This window comes from Monodelphis domestica, chromosome 2 (genome assembly GCF_027887165.1).
Source record: "Monodelphis domestica isolate mMonDom1 chromosome 2, mMonDom1.pri, whole genome shotgun sequence".
Lineage (NCBI taxonomy): Eukaryota > Metazoa > Chordata > Mammalia > Didelphimorphia > Didelphidae > Monodelphis > Monodelphis domestica.
In genome coordinates, this window is record NC_077228.1 from 83890021 (window position 1) to 83910954 (window position 20934).

The following is a 20934-nucleotide window of genomic DNA, read 5'->3' on the forward strand; positions in this document are numbered from 1 at the left end:
TTCCAGTTACAAATTAGCAAATATTTCACTGACCCTTAAAACAAAGTACAAATATTATTTTTTACAGATGTAAAGATGTAAAGAAGAAGAGTTAAGCCATAAGGTGACAAAATTAATAAGTAGAAGAGCTGAAAGGCGCATTCAGTTTTGCTCATTTCCAAGTTCTTCTATTGTATTTATCTTAGTATCTTAAGAAATAAAAGCCAAGTTTTTCAACTGCCCAAATGAATCATTTAGTAACTTCTTATCTCTTGATTCATTCAACACTTCTGAAGGTATGAAGCATTTGCTGTTCCTGCATAATAAACAGAAAACTTCTGCAACAGTAACTTCAAAAGGAACTCAATGTTCCTTTAATTAATAGTGTATATATGTATACATAAACATACATCTCTATATTTAAGCATATACAAAAATAAGTAGGCTTGTGATAGAAGCAGTGTAGGAGTATTAAAAAGATTTTTGATTTGGGTTTGAGTTCTGCCTCAAGACACTTACTAATTGTGTGATCATGGGTGAAGTCACTTAATTTCTCAGAACTTCGTTTCCTTGTCTTTAAAATTTGAATACTACTCCTTTCACTGCACCTCACAGGGTTGTAGTGAAGAAAACGCTCTGAAAGCCCTAAAGCACGATATAAGTAAATGTGTGTTGTTATTATCATTAGTTAGAAGAGGCTGTATGAAGAATAGGTTGGCTGCATCTCTGTTCTAGTCAAAGTGATGGAATGTACCTGCAGAGGAGCTGGAAGGAGGATCTTGGCTGGTAGAAGGAAGATCTGACTCATCAGATGCCTGAACAGGCTCTTCTTCTTGCTGACTATCAATTTCTAGGCCGGCTTCCGAACTAATTCTAATGGAAGAAAAAGAAATCCATTAGGAAACACAAAAGTGCTTCTCCTAGTAAAAAGCTAAACAATTGATCAATTGCAGATAAAGAGATTATGGCTGGTAAATATCACATAAAAGAAAAATCTTTCTTAAGCATACAGATTGTGAAGATTGGATTTGGTTATCCCCTGATTGTTAACAATGAAGGTACTTAGCTCTTCCTTTATTGTGAAGATTAAACTGTAATCCCCTATTTTTAGGTTTTAATCCCCAAAGTGTTAAAACTCAGTATTTTAAATAGATCTACCCATTTTAACTACAAAAAGGTGTTAACTAACCACAAAAGGTGTGAACACCCATTTCATAGAGTGGGCAGCTCTGGAAAGGAGCATCTGCTGTGATTGGTAGACATAAAATTTAAGGGAGGTGACACAAGAGAAAAAGATCTTTAAATAGAGGAAACAGAGGCACAGAGAGGAATCAATCAAGAATTTAGTCACTCAGAGTTGGACTGGATAGAAGTTACTCGGGCTTAGAGTCACTTGGGCTTGGAATGAAGAAGAGTCACTCGGAGGAGAGACTGGAAGAAGAATCAGTCACTCAGAGTTGGACTGGAAGACAGACACTCAGACTTGGAGTGAAGACATTTGGCTGTGGAACTGGACCCCTGGAGGATCCGTGCAGGAGACCTCAGACTTTCCTTTTAGACAGTCACTGTGGGGAGTGAAAAGCTGACTTAGTTTCCTTGCCTTTCTGGAGGTATGAACCTCTGAGAAAGGCCCATCATCTTGAGACTTCTTTCCCCTGGCTGGGGCCTGAGAAAGCCAGAGCTTTCTTCTCTCTCCCTTTTTCTCTCTTCCTTAATATCTTCCCTCTATTGTAAAACAAACTACCATTAATTCCATTTACTTTAGTAATTCATTTTGGGATTTAGAAATTAAATCTCTGGAGACTACCAATTAAATAATCCAGTCCAACCACAATAAATTTAACAAGATAGACCTCTTTATTAGGTGATTACTCTGCCCCTTTCCATTCTGAATTTTATGATGTATAGAATAGATGTTCACATACAAAATAGAGTAAATCCTTAGGGAAACTCCTCTAGATTTGCTTTCAAATAACAAGATAAGGAGTAGCTTGGTGTAGTGGATGGAGGGCAGTGTTATGATTGGACCTATACTGCCTGATGGCTGGGGGAGGTGGTGGTGGTGGTGCAGTTCATCAGTAAGTAAGTCTCTTAACCTTTTATACCCTGGGCAACTGCAGGCCTCCTCTCCCACAAAGATGGTTCAGGACAAGCTCTGTACTCCAAATTCCAATCTTCTACTCTAAAGCGCCCCTTTTAATAGTAAGATTTTCTAATCTTTGACTATATCTTTTAATATTAATTATGTTTTTGCTCTGAAACTACAAAGGCTTCAAAGGGAAGGATTCTGAAAAGTCATAAGTTAGTTTAGTGTTCTTTCAAGTACTTAAAGTCTTTCTTGATTGTGAAAGAGCAGATGGTATAATTTGTGGATTTTATCTAGACTCTTCACTTCTTTTTCCTTGGACTTTTTTGGCAATTTGAATGCTTGCTTGCATTCCCATATAGAAATAAAAGGCAACTCAGCAACGAATTAAGTTCCTGGAAATAACTCTTGATGAAGAAGTACTAGATTGTCTTACTCAAATGTAACTTTTGTGAGTTCCTTATAGTTAAATTATCTTTATCCCTCATTATTACAAATAAAGCTGCTTACATCTTAACTTCACACTATTTTTCAAGCTCAAAATTAATTTAGTTAGTAATGGTAATACTTTTCTATCACCTAAACTCAAAAAGTCAGGCTAAGAGAGCTATTTTGCAGGCACTAAAAATGCTATTTTAAGATTTGAATTTAATGTTCTTTTTTTCCCTTCATGAACCATACAAAGAAATATGAGAGATTTGATCACACACTGAAATGAAACTGTTTTTAAAAAATCCAAAGCAAAAAAACTGAGTGCATCTAAAGGAAATTTCATGTAGTTTGTTTTAGTGGGACCTCCATTTAATCACCATTGTTAAGATGTCCATAAACTAAAGCAGCAAATATGAAGAATATACTTGATGAAAGCAACTACTTTTTATAGAGGCAATTCAACATTCTAGGTACTGTTTAAATAGATGTCCACATGGTTCAAATAATCACATTTAAACTTTTAGTCAGAGAATCAACATAAAGAATATTCAGCATTACTAGTGCTCAACCATGAGAGAATAAATTATCGAACTAACAAGGGAGTATTCTCTGGCTATATGACCTTTCCCCACATTTTCACAGCTCTAAAAGAATTTTAGATCTGAGTTAGACACCCCTAAGCTCACTTTCCTTATTTTACAAAAGAAGAAACCAAAGTTAATTTGGTCAAGTCCTTCCATTGAACTAATAGGCAGAACTGGTGACTTAGATCAGGACTTTCCAGACTAACTTAATGGGCCTCTTTTAGTATACTGCGCCTTAGAATTACTATGTAAAAAACAAGATTACTAATTTGTACTAAAATAAATCATTATAAATGTTTTTTAAAAAATCAATGTGGCTAGTTTAACCATGAAATCATTATGTTTTATAGGTTAAGTTTTCAATTTTTTACCCATAATGAGAATGTTTGAAACAACTAATAATTAAAACTTATCTGATGTCATAAGTACTTAAAATAATGGCATTTCAGAGGGTATCATTAATCACAGAAATTAAATTGCTCTTTGAATCAGAAGTTAATCACTTGATTTTCAAAAATTTCCCTTTTTGTTAGGCCTAATCTCAACTATCTAAGCTAAAATTGTCAGGGAATAATTATTTGGTATTCTGTTGGCACAAAGAAATGAACATAAGAAAGTGACTAAGAATATTGTTTTGTTGTAGACAACTTAATTCAGAATTAGTTAATTCTTGCTTAAAAAAATTCAAATAGGAATACCACTGTCACTTACCCTACCAGCAATTTCTGATGTTTATAGACATAATCTAAGTAAACTAAAACATATTTCATGACCCTAAATTGTTAGTAAGTATTCTGAGTTTCAAAGTAAACATTAATAGCCAGGTAAACACATTACCCTTCAGATTCTGTCTCCACAAATACTTCATCTCCGTCATCACCTGCCCCTGTTTCTGTAGTTGTGGATAAACTACCAGTGGATGTTGTCACCATTGGAACAGACTGAGAGGCGTGCTCAGAAGCATCAGCAGTGGTACTTTCAGTAAATACAGTCACTTCAAAAAGACAGGAAAAACAATTTTGTTTAACACTCTTCAGTTAGCATATGATGTTTAGTAAGAAGTTAGAGGTGTCAGACAACAGTTTTTAATTTTGCAACAGATCTGTTATACACAATTAAACAAACTATTAAACTCAGGGATCTGGCATCATACTTTACAGATTGATACTTACCTGGAGCTGCAACTTGTAAGGGAGTAGTAGGAACGCTTCTGCCACCAGACTCTTCTTCATGTGCTAGGAAGAGGGGTGTTTCATACATACCTAAACCTAAAGACAATTGTATTAATGGCCTCACTAAATGCCAATAAGAAAAAAATTGTTTCTGAATACCATTTAAAGGGAAAATGAAATAGATTTATCACTGTACAGCTTGTTGAAATATTTAGTTTGATCATTTTTAAATGGCAGAACAAGTAGAAGTCATTATTTTCAGAAGTATTTAAACTTTTAAATAAAATCTGAAGCAATAGTGACCAAATTAAAGTACAAGAACTTAAATAAAATTTTTGCTTCAGCAACACTAACCACCATTAATCTAATTTTTTTGACATAAGGCTTTATTCTTTTTTCTTGTATTTGTCACAGACTCCATTTTCTTAATATTTTCTCAGCGTTAAAGTGAAAGAACTCAATTTAGTTAAACATTTAGTATCTCTATGCAAGAAAGATGAAATGCTTAATATTATATAATCCTCTAATTACCCATTCAGAAAATATTTCTTAAGTACATACTAATTGTGAAGCAAAGAAACAACTAAGACAAAATCTCTCCTTTGGGAAGTTTAAGTCTAATTAGGGAAACAAGACACATGAAGAGCAACAATGCAAAGTAATATAAGAGAAGTTTAGGACAGTTTCCAGCAAAGTTAGCCTAAGGACTTAATTATAGACTAATGGCACATCTGTGGTATACAAATCTTTCACCAAATTCCAGTAATATAGTTATCTCATTACTTAGAATATGAAAATTCAGGTGATTCAAAGGTTTGTTTACTAATTACCTCCTTGAGATGCAAGCTGACCAAGATCTGAGTGGCTAGAACTTGTTTGTGGCATATCTTCAGGGGGGCCAAACCGGAACCTAGGTACACCAGCAACCTGAGGTGAACTAGAATACAAATTCCTAGTTGAAATTTTGCAAATTCCAACCTGGGTAATTTTTGTTTAAAAAAAATAATTTAAAAAAATGTAACTTTAAGATATTTATGATGGGAAAGAAATAAATAGGTCTGGGGGAAAAAATCAAAGCTCACTAAGAGCAAGGAAAAAAATTACATTAAAGAAGAGTAGGATTGAAGAAGTGCAAAAAGAATTTAAAGTCCAAAAAATGAACATATTATTCCAAATATCATTTAATCGTGGTTTTGGAATGCATTATGTGTATATTTGATGACCGTCAAATTCATGTTTTAATCACATTAATAGTAAAATTGGTTTGGATTCACTCCCTGAAATACACCAATTGATGTTAGAGAAAAACTACTTAGAAGTATATTGTGTAAGAGGAACAAATAAAAATTGTGAGTATGACTGTATTCTTATTTTTCTGGAATAATTTGGAAATAAGACATCAAAAAACATCAAAATTCTTCCATCAATTGATAAGGAAAAATAGCAAAAGAAAACAAAAAAAATTAATTATTTGCATAATGACTTACTGAATTGCTTCTGCAAATCCATCTGTACGATGTGGTACCACAAGAGTTGGGGTACTTGGCACAGTTCTGTCCTCATCATCAAAAAAGTGCTGCTGCTAAAGCAAAGACTAATATTAAAATCTACATAAGAAATTCAGTATAGAATTGAGCGTGCATTAGTAGGTGCTTGAGGAACATCTCTAGTATTAGCAGCCTATGTGGAAGGTTATTGGCATCATTATTAAACCCATTAACTTTGTATTTCAGAAGATAATAAAACTTCTCTCTGTGTTAGGCACCATGCTGAGGTGCTGGGTATACAAAAGTAAATCATTTTCTGCTCGCAGGGAGATTACACATAAGTACACATAATAAATAACTTCAAAATAAATTTTATAGGGTATAAGAGAGTATTAATAACCTAAGAAGTCAGAAAAAATCTATTATAGGAGACAGTTATTGAGGTGAACACTGAAGGAAGCTGAGGGCATTCAAGGAGAAGGAAGGCAGGTAAAGAGTGAGGCAGAGGGAGGAGGAATGGATGGGAAGAGAGATGCTTATAGGGTAATATGTACAAAAGCATGGAGATGAAGTATTGTTGACCAGCTGTCCAGTTTAGTTGGATTATAGGGTATGGAGGGAGGTGAGGGAAGAAATAATATGTCACATTATCTTAGAAAGAGAATTTGTAGCCAGATTGTCAAGGAGTTAAATGCCGAGCAGAGAAGTTCAGATCCTTGAGACAATAAGCAATCTCTGTACTATACTGGGGAGGAGAATGTGTAAAAATAGAGATTTGAACCCTGGACTTAAATTCCCAGAAGTCCATGGTAGCTCCCAGAGTTCCCCATAATCCCATTGAGATCCTGGGTGAGATCAAAATTTTTATTTAAAGTGGCTGTAAAGCCAGTACTGAGGCCTCTTCCTGTACATGGAGATTGCAAGGATGTAGTGAGTAGACTAAGAGCGAGGGCATGCCAATTGGCATATGGTTTATTATTTTGTATCCTCGATTTCTAATAATCTTAATAAACCTCATGAAATATAACTTTTAGCAGAGAAACTAATTTTTAATCGTAACAGTTGGCGAACCACGTCGGTTGTGATGAAATACCTTCAATCTTTTGTTCTTTTCTATACTGTAACTAAGTTCAGCTGTTAATAGCTAGAGCCTAATTGTTTGTTTGTTTTTTTAAGCCAAGTTCCTCCAATTTTCAGAAAAGCCTCTTGATCCGGACCTGTTTGATTCAAATTGCTCCTGTTCTGGCTGCCGCTCCTGGTCTCTCTCTCGTTCACCTGGTGCCCACCCTTCCGACCCGGCTCGTCCAGCAATCCGGACCTGTGCTCTTGATCACCTGGAAACCTGCCCGCCCAGCCCCAGCTAACTCTAGCCTCAGAGCCTCAGAGCAGATCGCTCATTGCCCCAGGCCCAAGACTCACTTCCACCAGCTGGTAAAAAACAGGGATGTTTTCTTTTTAGGCTATAATTAACCTCCATGTGGACTGGGGGCAGGGGATAGCAGAGGGGGAGGAAGAAAAGAAGGAAGAGACTTTTACAAACAGGAACTTACAAGCATGGGATATTTAAAAGGATATTTTTTGACTGTACTGATACTTTTATTTATTTCACCTAAGTGCCAGGGGAAAAATTCAGCTCCCTACAACTCTTTAGCCAATTTTGAGATTCCTCACTATGGGGAAGCAGCTCAGCGGCCCAGTGAATTGAGAGCCAGGTCTAGAGACGGGAAGTCCTTGGTTGAAATCTGGCCTCAGCCACTTCCTGGCGGTGTGGCCCTGGACAGGTCATTTAATACCCATTGCCTACCACTTACCAATCTTCTGCCTTATGACAATAGGCATCTAAATGGATAAAAACCCAAGGAACATTAAAGAGACTGGAGGTTATATTTTTAAGGCATTTCAGACTCCATGTTTTATAAAAATCTCTGTATTCTATTGCATTCTGCTGATTGTTTTGTTTAAGGTTTAACTTTGTGATTTTGAGTTCATATATTACTGCATTCAATACTATTCTGTTAAACTGAATCATTTTAATGTAGTGGGTTTTTTTTTTAAATTTAAAATTTAAAAATAATTGATTTTCCCCTGTAACTATACCGAACAAACATTATTGAGTAGGCCCATATAAAAAGAGCTTTTCTATTTTTGACTTTGTAAATTGTCACATAGAGGATAGATGGACTCCATCAGAAAACTGCTATAACAACCTTTGGAAAATTAATGAGTTAAATATCTCAAATTGATTTTAAGGATTCTTTACACGATTTTTAGAATTTTTTAAAAAACAATCTTTGGTCATTTTGCCTGCCCCTACCACAAGGTAAGGCCCATTTTAGTAAACCCCAACTCCCACATTTATAAAAACGTGAATGGAAGCTGGGAAATTAATCCCAGGGCATATAGAACCCCTGGAAGACTCCCAAAAGCAGAGCATCTCTCATTTATAACTCTTCAGCTCAATTTACTTCTACCAGAATGATATCTAGAATTCTTGATGATGTTCAAAACCCAAAATAAATTTCACTTTGTTTAAAAATATGTTTACCAAGGTTGAAAGATTTGCTACTTTTGTAAAAATTGTGACAAATATCCATCAGTTTATAGGCTTTAAAAATGCCATATAGCAACTTATGTGAAATATGATAGTGGGTTTGTCTGCTATTGTAATTAACTGGACAATTGAGAATTTTGGGGATATTGATTCCTACATATTTATACTACTGTTCTTTATAAAAAACAAATGTTACCTTGTGAAATTAATTTGCTTGTACTCACAGTGGATCATGACCAGATATGAAGAAGAAATGGATTTCATTTTTGGTGAGAAAGCTTTGCATTCTATATTTTCTTAGCTGACAGTGTGTCAATGATTATAAACTATATTTTTATTTTTAAAACTCTTTTATTATATTTTTCTTGCATGTGCAATATACTATTTCAGTCTTTTATTTTTTCTCTCCTTTTTATATTTGAAGCACATGTCACCAGTATTAAGATTTTCTTTAACTTTTTTGATTTTGCAGTAATATAAGTTTAAAATACATTTGCTAATGCATGCCCCAAAAGCTTGAGAATATAAAAATAATGCTACTAAATTATTTAAAACATTTATGGAACTTTGCTTAATGATTCTGTCTGATTACAGGACAAGATATACACAAAAGAGCCATTGCATAGGGCCAAAGATAAACAATCCAGGATGATTGATGTACTTCTAAGCCAATACACATGACTTGAACCTAGTGTGAAGACTCAAGGTTGCAATGCTTAACATACGTTAAGACGTAGGCCTTCCTTGTATCCATACTCACTCTAAAAATATTCACAGACAAGTATCCAAACTTGGCTCCTACTTGGCCTCTATAATCTAGTCCCTTTTCTTTCTTTCATAGTATGGCAAACTTTCTGTAGTCCTGGCTACTGACTGGGTAAATGCATCATTGTTTAGATCATTTTAATTGGGCCCTGATTCAAGGACCTGTTATAGATTTACTTTTCCTTTACTTGGAATTTTTACACATAAGACTTTGATAGTCTATATTTTCATCCAGAAATTTCCTTTTTTATTTGGATTTTTCTGATCTTTTACCAATTGATTCATATACCCCATAACTCAGCCATGCATCCCTAAGTAATCCTGTGTTTTTCAATCACCCTCTTCATGAGGAAATGTAAAAATATTATTTTAAATTGCAAAGTTTAAATTCCTTTTGAGAAGAATTTTAGGTTAAGAACCATGTTTTCTCTCCGAATCCAGAAACTGAACTGTTTGGAGAAGACACCATGAAGATGCCTCCAGACCACAAGCTGCATGAGAAGATCAAGAATGAACTTTGGGTGTGGTTGATCGAACATTTATTTGTATCTATACTTTCATGCCAAAGGGGACTGCCCCCTAACTGGCTTTTTGTCAATGCGTCTAGCAATTATTGCTTTTGTTCTTTTTCCCTCTTATCCTCAAATTATTGTAGTCTTTAAGTTGATTGTTTTCATGATCCTTTTGGGGAAAATCTTTCCCAATAGGATCAAATGGGTAAAAGTACAAATGGAGATTTGAATCCCGAACTGCAATTCCCAGAAGTCCTTGGTAGCTCCCAGAGTTCCCTATAATCCCACTAAGATCCTGGGTGAGATCAAAATTTTTATTTAAACTGGTTGTAAAGCCTACTGAGGCCTCTTCCTGTACTCAGAGATTGCAAGGATGTAGCAAGTAGACTAAGAGCAGGGGCTTGCCAATGGGCATGTGGTTTATTATTTTGTATCCTTGATTTCTAATAATCTTAATAAACCTCATAAAATATAGTAACTTTTAGCAGAGAAACTAATGAGAGAGTCATATATTTTATTACCCTAAGAATGTGGGAGCTATGGAGAGTTTGGATAAAGAGAGATAAAAAAATAGAAGGCTATTACAATAGCAAAGGCAAGAGATGATGAGGGCTTAAATTAAGTTGGACATGGTATAGGTAAAAGAAGGGGACATTTGAAAGAGAACATGGAGATAGATTTTATGAATATTTTAACTTAATGCTGGAAGTTTTTAGGAGCAAAGGACATTAAATAAGGAATCCCTAAGGAATAAATTTTATCTTACTGTAAAAATGATAATATATGATTACTATTTTTAAGTTATCTTAGAAACCAAAGTTGGAAATGTTTTTAATTCTAATAATATTTTCTTAAGCAATTATTACTTACCATACCACCTATCCCAGGAGTTAGTTGAAGCCCTCGTCCCACTGACTGTCTTCGTGTCATCTGGATTCTCTGTGTGAAGAATAATGGTATTTTTCTAAGGAATTTAATCAAAACTAAACAAAAGAATAAAGAATTGAAGTAGTTGAATAGCTAAATATTGACTTAATTAAAGCATGAAGCAAAAGTAGTTCTTTAACCACATTAATAGCCATGTAATGATTTGAATTTTGAATAAAGAAACAAGCCAGTAAACTCACTAATTCAGACTAAGGGTGAAGAAAACAAGGATTTGATTATATTTTAAAAAAATTAAACTTCATTTTAATATTCACTTATTATTTTTAAACTGATTTTACTAATAGAAAAATGATATAATTATGCACATATTTTTTAATTAATCTAAAGCTTATCATTATTACTTTAAAAAAATGTTATCAACATACTGTAAGCTCCTAGAGAGTTCTGAGGGGGGGTGGGGGGGGGCAGCTGGGGTAGCTCAGTGGATTGAGAGCCAGGCCTAAAGATGGGAGGTCCTAGGTTCAAATCTGGCCTCAGACACTTCCCAGCTCTGTGACCCTGGGCAAGTCACTTAACCTCCATTGCTTAACCTTTACCACTCTTCTGCTGAAGGTAAGGGTTTAAAAAAAAAAAGTTCTGACTAGTTGAGAAATCAACAGATATCTCTATAATGAATTTCTATAGTCAATACAGGTTCTTTAGTCAAAAATTAACATCATTTTTGTCTATGATGATGTTATAATCTATCCATAACATGTATATATAACTAAATACACAGTTACAACACAATGGGATATAAATTTGGTCTACTAGGTTTATCTTTAAACTCTTGTTGCTACTAATATATCTAGACATGCCTAAACCACACTACTGCTAAAAAGCATCAGACTGAAATTCAATACAAAGCATACCAACCTTCAACAAGTACGAGTATGTAGGTACAATAAAACACAGATCCTTTTATATACAAACATAGAACCAAGACAAAAATTTCTTTTCTTCCACATAAAAAATATAACTAATTGTTAGGCCTAAATTTTATCTAAATTTCAACCTAGTAAAAATTCTGCTTTTAACAATGGAAATAATGGCCAATTCTTTTGGTCAACCATGACTTTAATAATTCCAAATTATACCCACTCACTGCTTTGCTGCATTCTCTCTATACTTCTCATCACCACCATATTTGAGGAAGAAGAAATCCCAGAGCAAGTTGTTATTTGGGTAATTTAAGAATATATTAAATACTAATAAGTGGAAGAGTATTAAGAGAAATAAAAGTGAAAAATAGAAAAAGCAAATATATTTTCTACAAGTCAAATTCTTTAAAATATATGGTTCTCTTTTTGGTACCTGGACTGGTGGTCCCAATTCCTGAGGAGGTGCATGGATGGTCAGTCGTGGGGGAAGTGGATGGGGTGGTCTTCGGGGTGATTGAGGTGCTCGAGGACCTTGTCTTTCAGAAGCTGATGAAGGCTGTTGTTCTCTAGAATTTTCATGGGGAAGAGATGACTCTGTAATAATGGAACCTCCTTCACCTTTAGGAAAACAAACAATACAAAATTGTTAACACTAGCTGAATTGACATTTTGGATTCAATATTCTTGTTAGTATTGTTTTCACTGTCTGAATGATAAGATACTTCGGTAATATAGGTATGGAAATTCCCTAGTAGAATGAAATAGGGCTTTACCTTGATGAGTAAGACCAGAACTTAGAAGATTACATCAATTAATTTTTAAAAGTACAAATCTATATATGAAAATATATCCTCTCCAGGCCTTAGTTTCTTCCTCATCTAAAAAATGAGTGTGTTAGAATAGATGACTTCTGATGTACCTTCCAGCTACAAATCTGTGATGCTGTGATTTTTTAAATTTCAAAATCAAAGAAATTTGAACATCTTTCAGATATATAGCTCTGCTACCTACCTATTCCTTTAGAAGCTTACACTGACCTCTGCTGGTCATACAAGACAAAGAAGAAATTAATGAAATGTACTATTGCTGCTTTTTTAGAAGTTCTAAAACAATTTTTCTTAGAAATATAAATAAACTCTCGAATTTCTGGATGATTTAAACTTTTCAAAATTTTATATATTTTTTCAGTTATCTTTACACAGCCCTGAAAAGTAAGTAACTTATCCCCCAATTTATAAGGAGACACACAGAAACTTGCTCCAGGTTAACCAGATAAGCAATGAGAAAAGAGGCAAGAATTCACGCCTATGGAATTTGAATTCAGTCTACTAACACACTAATTCTCTGAAATCATAGCCTAAATTATGGTCAGGATAAAAGATGAACTTTTATAAAAGATGTATTTTGAATCACAAATCTACAGCAATTTTTTAAAAAGGAAGTATTATTTTTCATACCTATACCTATACTACCCAAAACAAAAAACCATGGTATCTTACCACCATTCTGAGAATCTGCAGCTCTCTGGTTACTTTCACCTCCTGTACTTTCTTCTGTTTCAGTACCTGGATCAGTAGCATCACCACCCTAAACATAAAACCATGCTGATGACTCAGTACAAATCATTTAATAATGCAGTAAACAAGAAATCATCCAGAGTGAAGGAGGAATATATTAACAAATGGGAATACCAAATAGGTAATTTTAGAGAGTAACACACTAATATCTGATTTCAGATAAAGCTGGCAATTTAAGACTACATTTTTACAAATTGCAATAATGCAAAAATAAGAGGTATTGTTATGAACTAGAAAAAATATGGCACTAGGAGTTATGTGACTGTCTTAGTCTACATGTGGCAAGACCCTATTGGTATAGGTTTTTTTCCCTACAAAGTGAATTTATTCTAAGTGAGAGATTCTTTATGACAAAAAAAGTAAAAATGGAAAACTAACAGCAAGAAAACAATAGATATTTTCAAATTTTATCATGCAAAGGAACATAGTAAATTGAGGGATAAGTGCTATTGCAGAATCTATACAGCTTTCTTCAAGAAGATTTTTTTTTAATAACAAGAAATTTTTACTCTAAATGCATAGGGCTTGAAGAAACTGTATACAAGCTCTTAAAATGACTAAGCGAATCTAGAATAAGACCCTTCAAATACAGATTTCAGTAACACAGCAATAATTATTTCTTCTAAAATGCTGAAGGTAGGATGCTAGCACAGATACATGATTCAAAGTCCAACATCCTTTCTACCATACAACAATGATTCCCCAATGTTTAACTTCAATTAAAATACTTTTTCATTTAATCTAAGGCTAAAGAATAAAACATTAATAATACTTTGATTAATTGAAAATAATGTTATTTCTGTAAAACTTGAAAATTTTTCAATATTAATGAACATTTTGAAATAAATTCAAAATTTCTGATGAATTCAACCACCTCTGCAATCTGGCTTAGGGAATGACAAGGATCAAACAAAAACAGTTTTATATATTTAGTAATAATTTTTAGCTGTTTGATTTATGATTTCATTTGTGCGAATACTCTTACTTACATGAAAATACTTATGCCTCTACACTATAAGAATTGGTTTTGAGTTGCTGTGTCCAAAAAATGCAATTTCTGATGGCCAGTCTTTGGGTGATGGGCTCCCTTGAACTTTCAACTAGGCAGAAATGTTTTAAGTCTTGAAATTTTCTAGTTTGTTAGTAACTATCAGAATTTGAATTTAAGAAGCCAAGAAAAAATTAAAACAGAAAACCAAGCCTTAAGGACCAGAATTGGGCAACAGGAAGCCAATGATCTTGCAAAACAGCAAGAATTAATAAAGCAAAGTCAAAAGACTGACAAAATTGAAGAAAACATGAAATATCTCACTGACAAGGTGACAGATCATGAAAATAGAGGAAGGAGAGACAATTTGAGAATCATTGGTTTACCTGAAAAGCCAGAAATTAACAGAAATCTTGACATCATACTACAAGAAAGCATCCAAGAAAACTGCCCTGATGTTCTTGAACAAAGGGGAAAATAGACATCGAAAGAGTTCATAGAACACCCTTCTACACTAAATCCTCAAAAAAAAAAAAAAACACCCCAGGAATGTAACTGCCAAATTCCAGACCTTTCAAGCTAAGGAGAATATTCTACAAGAAGCCAAAAAGAGACAATTCAGATACCAAGGAGCACCAATCAGGTTCACACAAGACCTGGCAGCTTCCACACTAAAGGACTCCAAGGCCTGGAACATGATATTCAGAAAGGCAAGAGAACTCGGTCTTCAACCAAGAATCACCTATCCATCAAAACTGACTATATATATATATCCAGGCAAAAGTATGGGCATTCAACAAAATAGAAGATTTCCAAGTATTTGTAAAGAAAAGGCCAGAACTAAGTGGAAAGTTTGATATCCAAACACAAAGATCAAGAGAAACACGACAAGGTAAATAAAGAAAAAGAGGGAAAAGGCGGAAAGTATTTTTTTTATTCAAACTCTCTTCTGTAAGGGCTACAATTAGATCAAATTATATATATTAATATATGGTGAAAATGTTATTTGTAACTCTCAAAAATCATATTCATTATTATAGTAATTAGAAGAATCACTCATAGGAAGAGATTGGGGCATTAAGGGCTTTAAGATGATGTGAAAAAAAAAGAAAAAGGGTGGGGGGAATTGTGAATTTCAAAACTACTCAACCCTATTCAGACCATTCTTTAGAAGATGGGATTTAGCTATTTCCTGATCAATAACAATAGAGATACTTGGAATAACAGAATCAGGTCTTGGAAAGGACAATCTCCATCCTACTCAGGGTAACAAGATCAGGAAGGGTTGCAGCAAAACTCAAGATTTAATTATTTGAGAATATGGCCTTCAACAGACATATGCAAAAAGGACAGACCTCTGGGCGGTCCTAGGTCAAGTTAGAGCCACCATTGGCACATGTGAGAGACAGGAAGTGAGGTAGAGGGCAGCTCAGGAGTTCTGGGGACTTTTTCCTGGGTGGAGGGAAGAAGGTGGTGGTTGGAGCCTGGTGCTTGGAGTGGAGGAGCCGACAGACTGTTTCTCCATTTTGGTCACGTGAGTGATAGGGACTGATCTCTTTTCTTTGCCTCGGCTATCCAGGGCCTTGAGCCTTTGGTTCAGCCTAAGCAGAGTGGGTATTTAAGCCCTATTTTCCTTCTCTTCCTTTACCCTCTCTCCCTCTCTCTCCCTCTAATACTTTTCTTCCTCCTGTTTGTAATTAAAACACCATAAAAAGGTTGACAGCTGACTTGAGTTTTCATTTAGGAATTACATAGCTGAATTCCTTGGCGACCTTAAATTAATATATATCAGTCTTTTAAAGTCATTTCCATATCACAGAATCAAAGATGGCACCAAGAGATACTTGAAGAAATAAAATAAATAGGATAATCTTTATCACAGAAAGATACACATGGGAAGGGGAGGGGAAGAATACTCTTATAAGAAGGAGAGGAAGAGAGTGCTAATAGGTAATACTTAAACCTTACTCTCAGTGAAATCAATTCTGAGAGGGAAGTCTTGAATTCTATCTTATCCTACAGGGTAAGTGAGAAGGGAAAACTAAGGGAGGTAGTGGGGGAGGGAGTACAAAAAGGGAGGGAAAGAAAGGGGAAAGGGAACTTAACAGACTCCAAAAAACCAAGAAGGGAACAAAAAGGGAGGGATCAGAAAGGGAAGCATACTAAGGGAGGGGATTAGGAGGATTGATTAAAAGTAAACCACTGGTTTAAAAGGATATAGCAAAAGAAGAAAGGACAGAAATAGGAGAGGATATTAAAATGCTAGGGAATTCACAAGTGACAATCATACCTTTGAACGTGAATGGGATGAACTCACACATAAAACGTAAAGGAATAAGAGAGGGGATTAGAATCCAAAATCCTACCATATGTTGACTATAAGAAACACACCTGAGGCGGATACTCACAAGATTAGAATTAAAGGATGGAGCAAGACCTATTGGGCCTCAACTAATAGAAAGAAGGCAGGAGTCACAATCATGATATCTGACAAAGTCAAAGTAAAAATAGATCTGATCAAAAGGGATAGGGAAGTAAATACAGCCTGATAAAAGGGAGTATAGACAATGAGGAAATATCAGTAATCAGCATGTATGCACCAAATGGTATAGCATCCAAATTTCTAAAGGAGAAACTAGTGGAATTGAAGGAGGAAACAGAGAGTAAAACTATACTAGTGGAAGATCTGAACCTACCACTATCAAATTTAGATAAATCAAATAAAAAAATAAATAAGAAAGAGGTAAAAATGTGAATGAAATCTTAGAAAAATTAGAGTTAAAAGACATATGGAGAAAAATAAATAGGGACAAAAAGGAATACACCTTTTCAGCAGCACATGCACATTCACAAAGATTGATCATGTAATAGGTCATAAAAACATGGCATACAAATGTAGAAAAGCAGAAATAATAAATGCAACCTTTTCAGATCATAAGGCAACAAAAATTATGATCAGTAAGGGTACATGGAGAGCCAAATCAAAAATTAATTGGAAATTAAATTAAATAATATGATTCTCCAAAATAAATTAGAGAACAAATCACTGAAACAATTAATAAGTAATTAATAAGTAATTAATAATATCTATATGGGGATATGGTTGGGGATGAAGACTCTAAATGAACACCAACAACATGGAAATGGGTTCTGATCAAGGACACATGTAATGCCCAGTGGAATTGTGCATAGGCCTAGGGCGGGGAAGGGGGGGGGAAGGGAATACAATAGGATTCTTGTAACCAAGGAATAATGTTCAAAATTGACCAAATAAAAATTAAAAAAAAAAGTCAAGATAACCTCAGAACACTGTGAGACAGAATACAACTAATAGATGAAATTAAGTGCCAAGTTTAGAAGTCAATGCATTAGGGCATAATAATTTAGCTGCTTGAATTACTTAAGTGACAATGTTTGCATTATTGGTAATAACTTATTCAAGACAAAAAAATATATAGGACAACTTCCCTAAAAAAGAAAGATAAATGTTAGGGGAGGTGGAGAGTGGAAAGCTGGTGAAAATTATGTTTTACCTCGGCATCATCAGCTTCATAGCCATCATTACCATCTGCACTACCAGTGCCTTCATTACTATCTTCACCTTCATCTCCCATCCCTGTGTCTTCATCATCATCATCATCATCATCATCCTCATCTTCCTCATAATCCTATAAGGAAGAGTACATAATTGCAAATAAAAAATGTATTGGCAAGTCAGCTATGGTTTAAATCTTAACACTCAGTAATTCAAAAGAACAGATACTAATTAGGAGGGATGAAGTACTGGAATTGGAGTAATACTGTAAGTTCAAATACAATATACATGTGACAAGTTGTAAAAACTGCAACATGTCTTAGGAACAATAAATGCTTAAAAACTTGTGTAACAAAACTAAATAGCAACCAAGAGATCCAAATCAGACCTCCCCACCACATATACTCAGGTGCTCCATTTTTATGTGCAGTATATAAATAATAGTGTCTATAATTAACTTGCTTTTAAAAAGAAATTTATATTAACATCTATTTTAGTAATAAAGAACCAAAAATAACAAACCTGATGAAGGAATAATGGAATATTAGCATTATATAAAATAAGGAAAAAACACTGATAAAGTTTTACTAAAAAATAATTAATGAATTTGTGATGGGATGTTTCTAAAGTCAGTAACTAAAACAAACTGCCCATGTATTTCATCCTTAACACAAATTGCCTAGTAGATTGGCACTCCCCTGCTACTTCTAAGAGGTAGTAAGTAAGGCTTAAAAAAACAACCAAAAAGTGTTACAGAATCCTTCTCTACTACACAAAAACCTAGTAAGGTGTAACACTGCCAGAGTAACTTTTCTTTAAGAGGAACAGGGCAAGATGATCTTTCAGTCTTTTCTTTCAAAGGAAAAATTATTCTAAAATAAAAGGATGGCTCTCTACACTAGTAAGCCAGTCTATTTACTGAGGAAAAAGCAGGGCTTATGTTTTCAAGTTATATAACTATTAAGTTGCATTAAATTCAGAGAAAATACTTGAAGATCTCCCATCATTAAAATCAATTATATCTGTATTGAACTTTACAATGTTATAAAATATGAAAACCAAAAGTTCAGAAAAAGCAAGAATGTTTAACTGAGCCTGGAGGAAAATTAGATTTTATTATAGAATTTATATTATTTTATCAAGAAGAAAAAGGGCCTATGATTATCACTAATTCCACATCACAGTTACCTCTTGTTCACCATCATTTTCATCGTCATCATCATCTTCATCATCACTGTCAATCACAATGACATCATCTCCTTTGGACTGGGTATCCTGGCCAGAGGCTGGATTCTGCTGATCTGACTGAAGGGGTCCAAGATCAATTTGAAGAGACTGAGAGGTTTCTTCACTGTCCTCCATAGGAGTATAATCTCCCTGAGTGACTCCCTTAAAAAATAATTAAATATGCTGAAATAGAGACTTTTAGGCTACAAGTAGCTAAAAGAAGAAAATTAATAACAGTATTCAGATTTTTAAAAATGTACTTTTCAAATGTCATAATGTACTAGATAAACATATCTCTGAAAATAAGTTATATGTATTGGCTTATACTTACCATAATAGAAATCAATGCTACAATGATTTTTCTAAAACTCCTTATCCTATCACTAAATGAACATTAAAAATTATATTTTCTAATGAGATCTTTAATCCATTAAAGAGTAGCAAATGAAAAAATTCTGTAATCACTCTTTTCATCTTATTAGTTTTTTATTCTATAATAGCTAATCATACTGCTAGTGTCCCATTAACGAGCACCATCCAAGAAAAAAAAAGTGCATTAACATTGAAAAAAAATTAAGACACGGGGGCAGGCAGCTGGGTAGCTCAGTAGATTGAGAACCAGGCCTAGAGACTTCCTAGGTTCAAATCTGGCCTCAGCCACTTCCTAGTTGTGTGACCCTGGGCAAGTCATTTGACCCCCATTGCCTAGCCCTTACCACTCTTCTGCCTTGGAGCCAATATACAGTATTGATTCCAAGACAGAAGGTAAGGGTTTAAAAAAAAAAATTTAAGATACAATATAATTAAAATGTATTTCTTACTAAACTGACACGATTATCTCAGAAAAAAAAATCAATACTTAGATCCAAATCAACGTTGGGTTTAAAGTCAGTATAATACAAATAGAATTGTTTACTGAGAGTGGATATATGAAAAGTTCAAAGACAGGTCAAAATGTCATTGTAAATTACTCCAAAACCAAAGGCAGATTTTGCTATGCTCAAGAAAAATTATTCTTATGGTAGGAAGATAATATGACATAAAAGAAATTCACTATTGCCTAATCTTTTTATTTCTTTCAGTTTTGACACTGTCCAAAACATAGTGGTTAAAGAGGCACAATCTCTACTATCTTCACATTTAAGTGTTTAACTTGTTGTATATACCAAAGTTTTGAAAATTAGTACTGGTAGCTGTACCTCCTACTTTGAAAACAAAAAAATTTACCTGTGCTATGAATTTAATTAATGAACTTGGGAACATACTTCCTAAAAACCATAGCTTCTCTACATAGTAAAATTTTACAAGTATTTTTTTTGAACAATGATAGTTTATGAAAGTAAAAGAAATCAGTAGGGCCAAAGAGCAATATAAAGTCAAATGACTTCAGTTAACTTGAATGCTTACTCCAAAATGGTAAATAACAAAGCTTTTATTGCACCAATACAAAATTGCTATAATGAAATTCCCCTAATATTGGGAATATTTCTTTGGATGCATTTTGGAAATTTTAGATTGTGCAAAAAACTCCAAGTCAAAATTCTAAGCTAGAATTAATTTAGATCAAATAAAAAAGGAAATCATAAGGAATTTTTAAATTTCACAGGTAATTACATTTACAAAAACAAAACTGATTAAAGTCACTTATCTTATTACTTAAGTTCATTTGTACTTCACTTACTTCTCCAATAGAATCTTGTGAATCCTGATTTACAAGCGTCTCAACCTCCCCATCAGTGCTTTCCTCTGCCGTAACTTCCTCCTGAATCATTAAATATATAAGATTTTTTAAATATTAAAAAAATATATAAATTTTTGCTGGTTTATTAATGCTTTAGGAATTTCATGAAGAATTAGGTCATAAGAATCTTAAAATCTAATACACATGTTTAGGTAGTAATATCAATATGCTGTAACTGTCAAATATATTCAGAAAAATTATTTTGACAAAAATAATTTTAATTCAAATTTGAAAGGTCAAACATCTAGATTTCCAATAAATGGCTTTAAAAATCATCTGAAATCTGGTGAAAAAAAAAAAGTAGTATTATGGTGACAATAGAAAAAGCAAAAGACCTAAAAAGGAATAGTCTAGCTCTCTATATCTTTTACCTATGTTCTTAACCTCTTTTTTTTTTTTAACTTTTGGTCAAGGAATTCTTTGGTAGTTTGGTGGACAGCCTGTGGATCCCTCTGGAATATTTCTAAATGCACAAAATACATAAGACATA

The 20934-nt window shown here is 33.9% G+C and overlaps 1 protein-coding gene across 7 annotated transcripts in view; it reads right to left on the minus strand.

Moving 5' to 3' along the window:
* The window catches only part of TPR (translocated promoter region, nuclear basket protein), a 94584-nt gene that overhangs the window by 2204 nt on the left and 71446 nt on the right, over window positions 1–20934 (minus strand). For 3 of the 7 annotated variants that reach the window (XM_016430011.2, XM_007480966.3, XM_007480968.3), the window contains 12 exons: window positions 20385–20465; window positions 18665–18865; window positions 17475–17609; window positions 12876–12963; window positions 11810–11994; window positions 10439–10507; window positions 5741–5835; window positions 5084–5190; window positions 4254–4349; window positions 3919–4075; window positions 734–852; window positions 499–624 (listed from right to left, as the gene is read on the minus strand). In XM_016430011.2, coding sequence (XP_016285497.2) covers window positions 499–624; window positions 734–852; window positions 3919–4075; window positions 4254–4349; window positions 5084–5190; window positions 5741–5835; window positions 10439–10507; window positions 11810–11994; window positions 12876–12963; window positions 17475–17609; window positions 18665–18865; window positions 20385–20465 — 1459 coding nt within the window. The remainder of the gene's footprint in view (window positions 1–498; window positions 625–733; window positions 853–3918; window positions 4076–4253; window positions 4350–5083; window positions 5191–5740; window positions 5836–10438; window positions 10508–11809; window positions 11995–12875; window positions 12964–17474; window positions 17610–18664; window positions 18866–20384; window positions 20466–20934) is intronic. The other 4 variants (XM_056815654.1, XM_056815655.1, XM_007480967.3 and 1 more) reach the window with 3 other exon arrangements.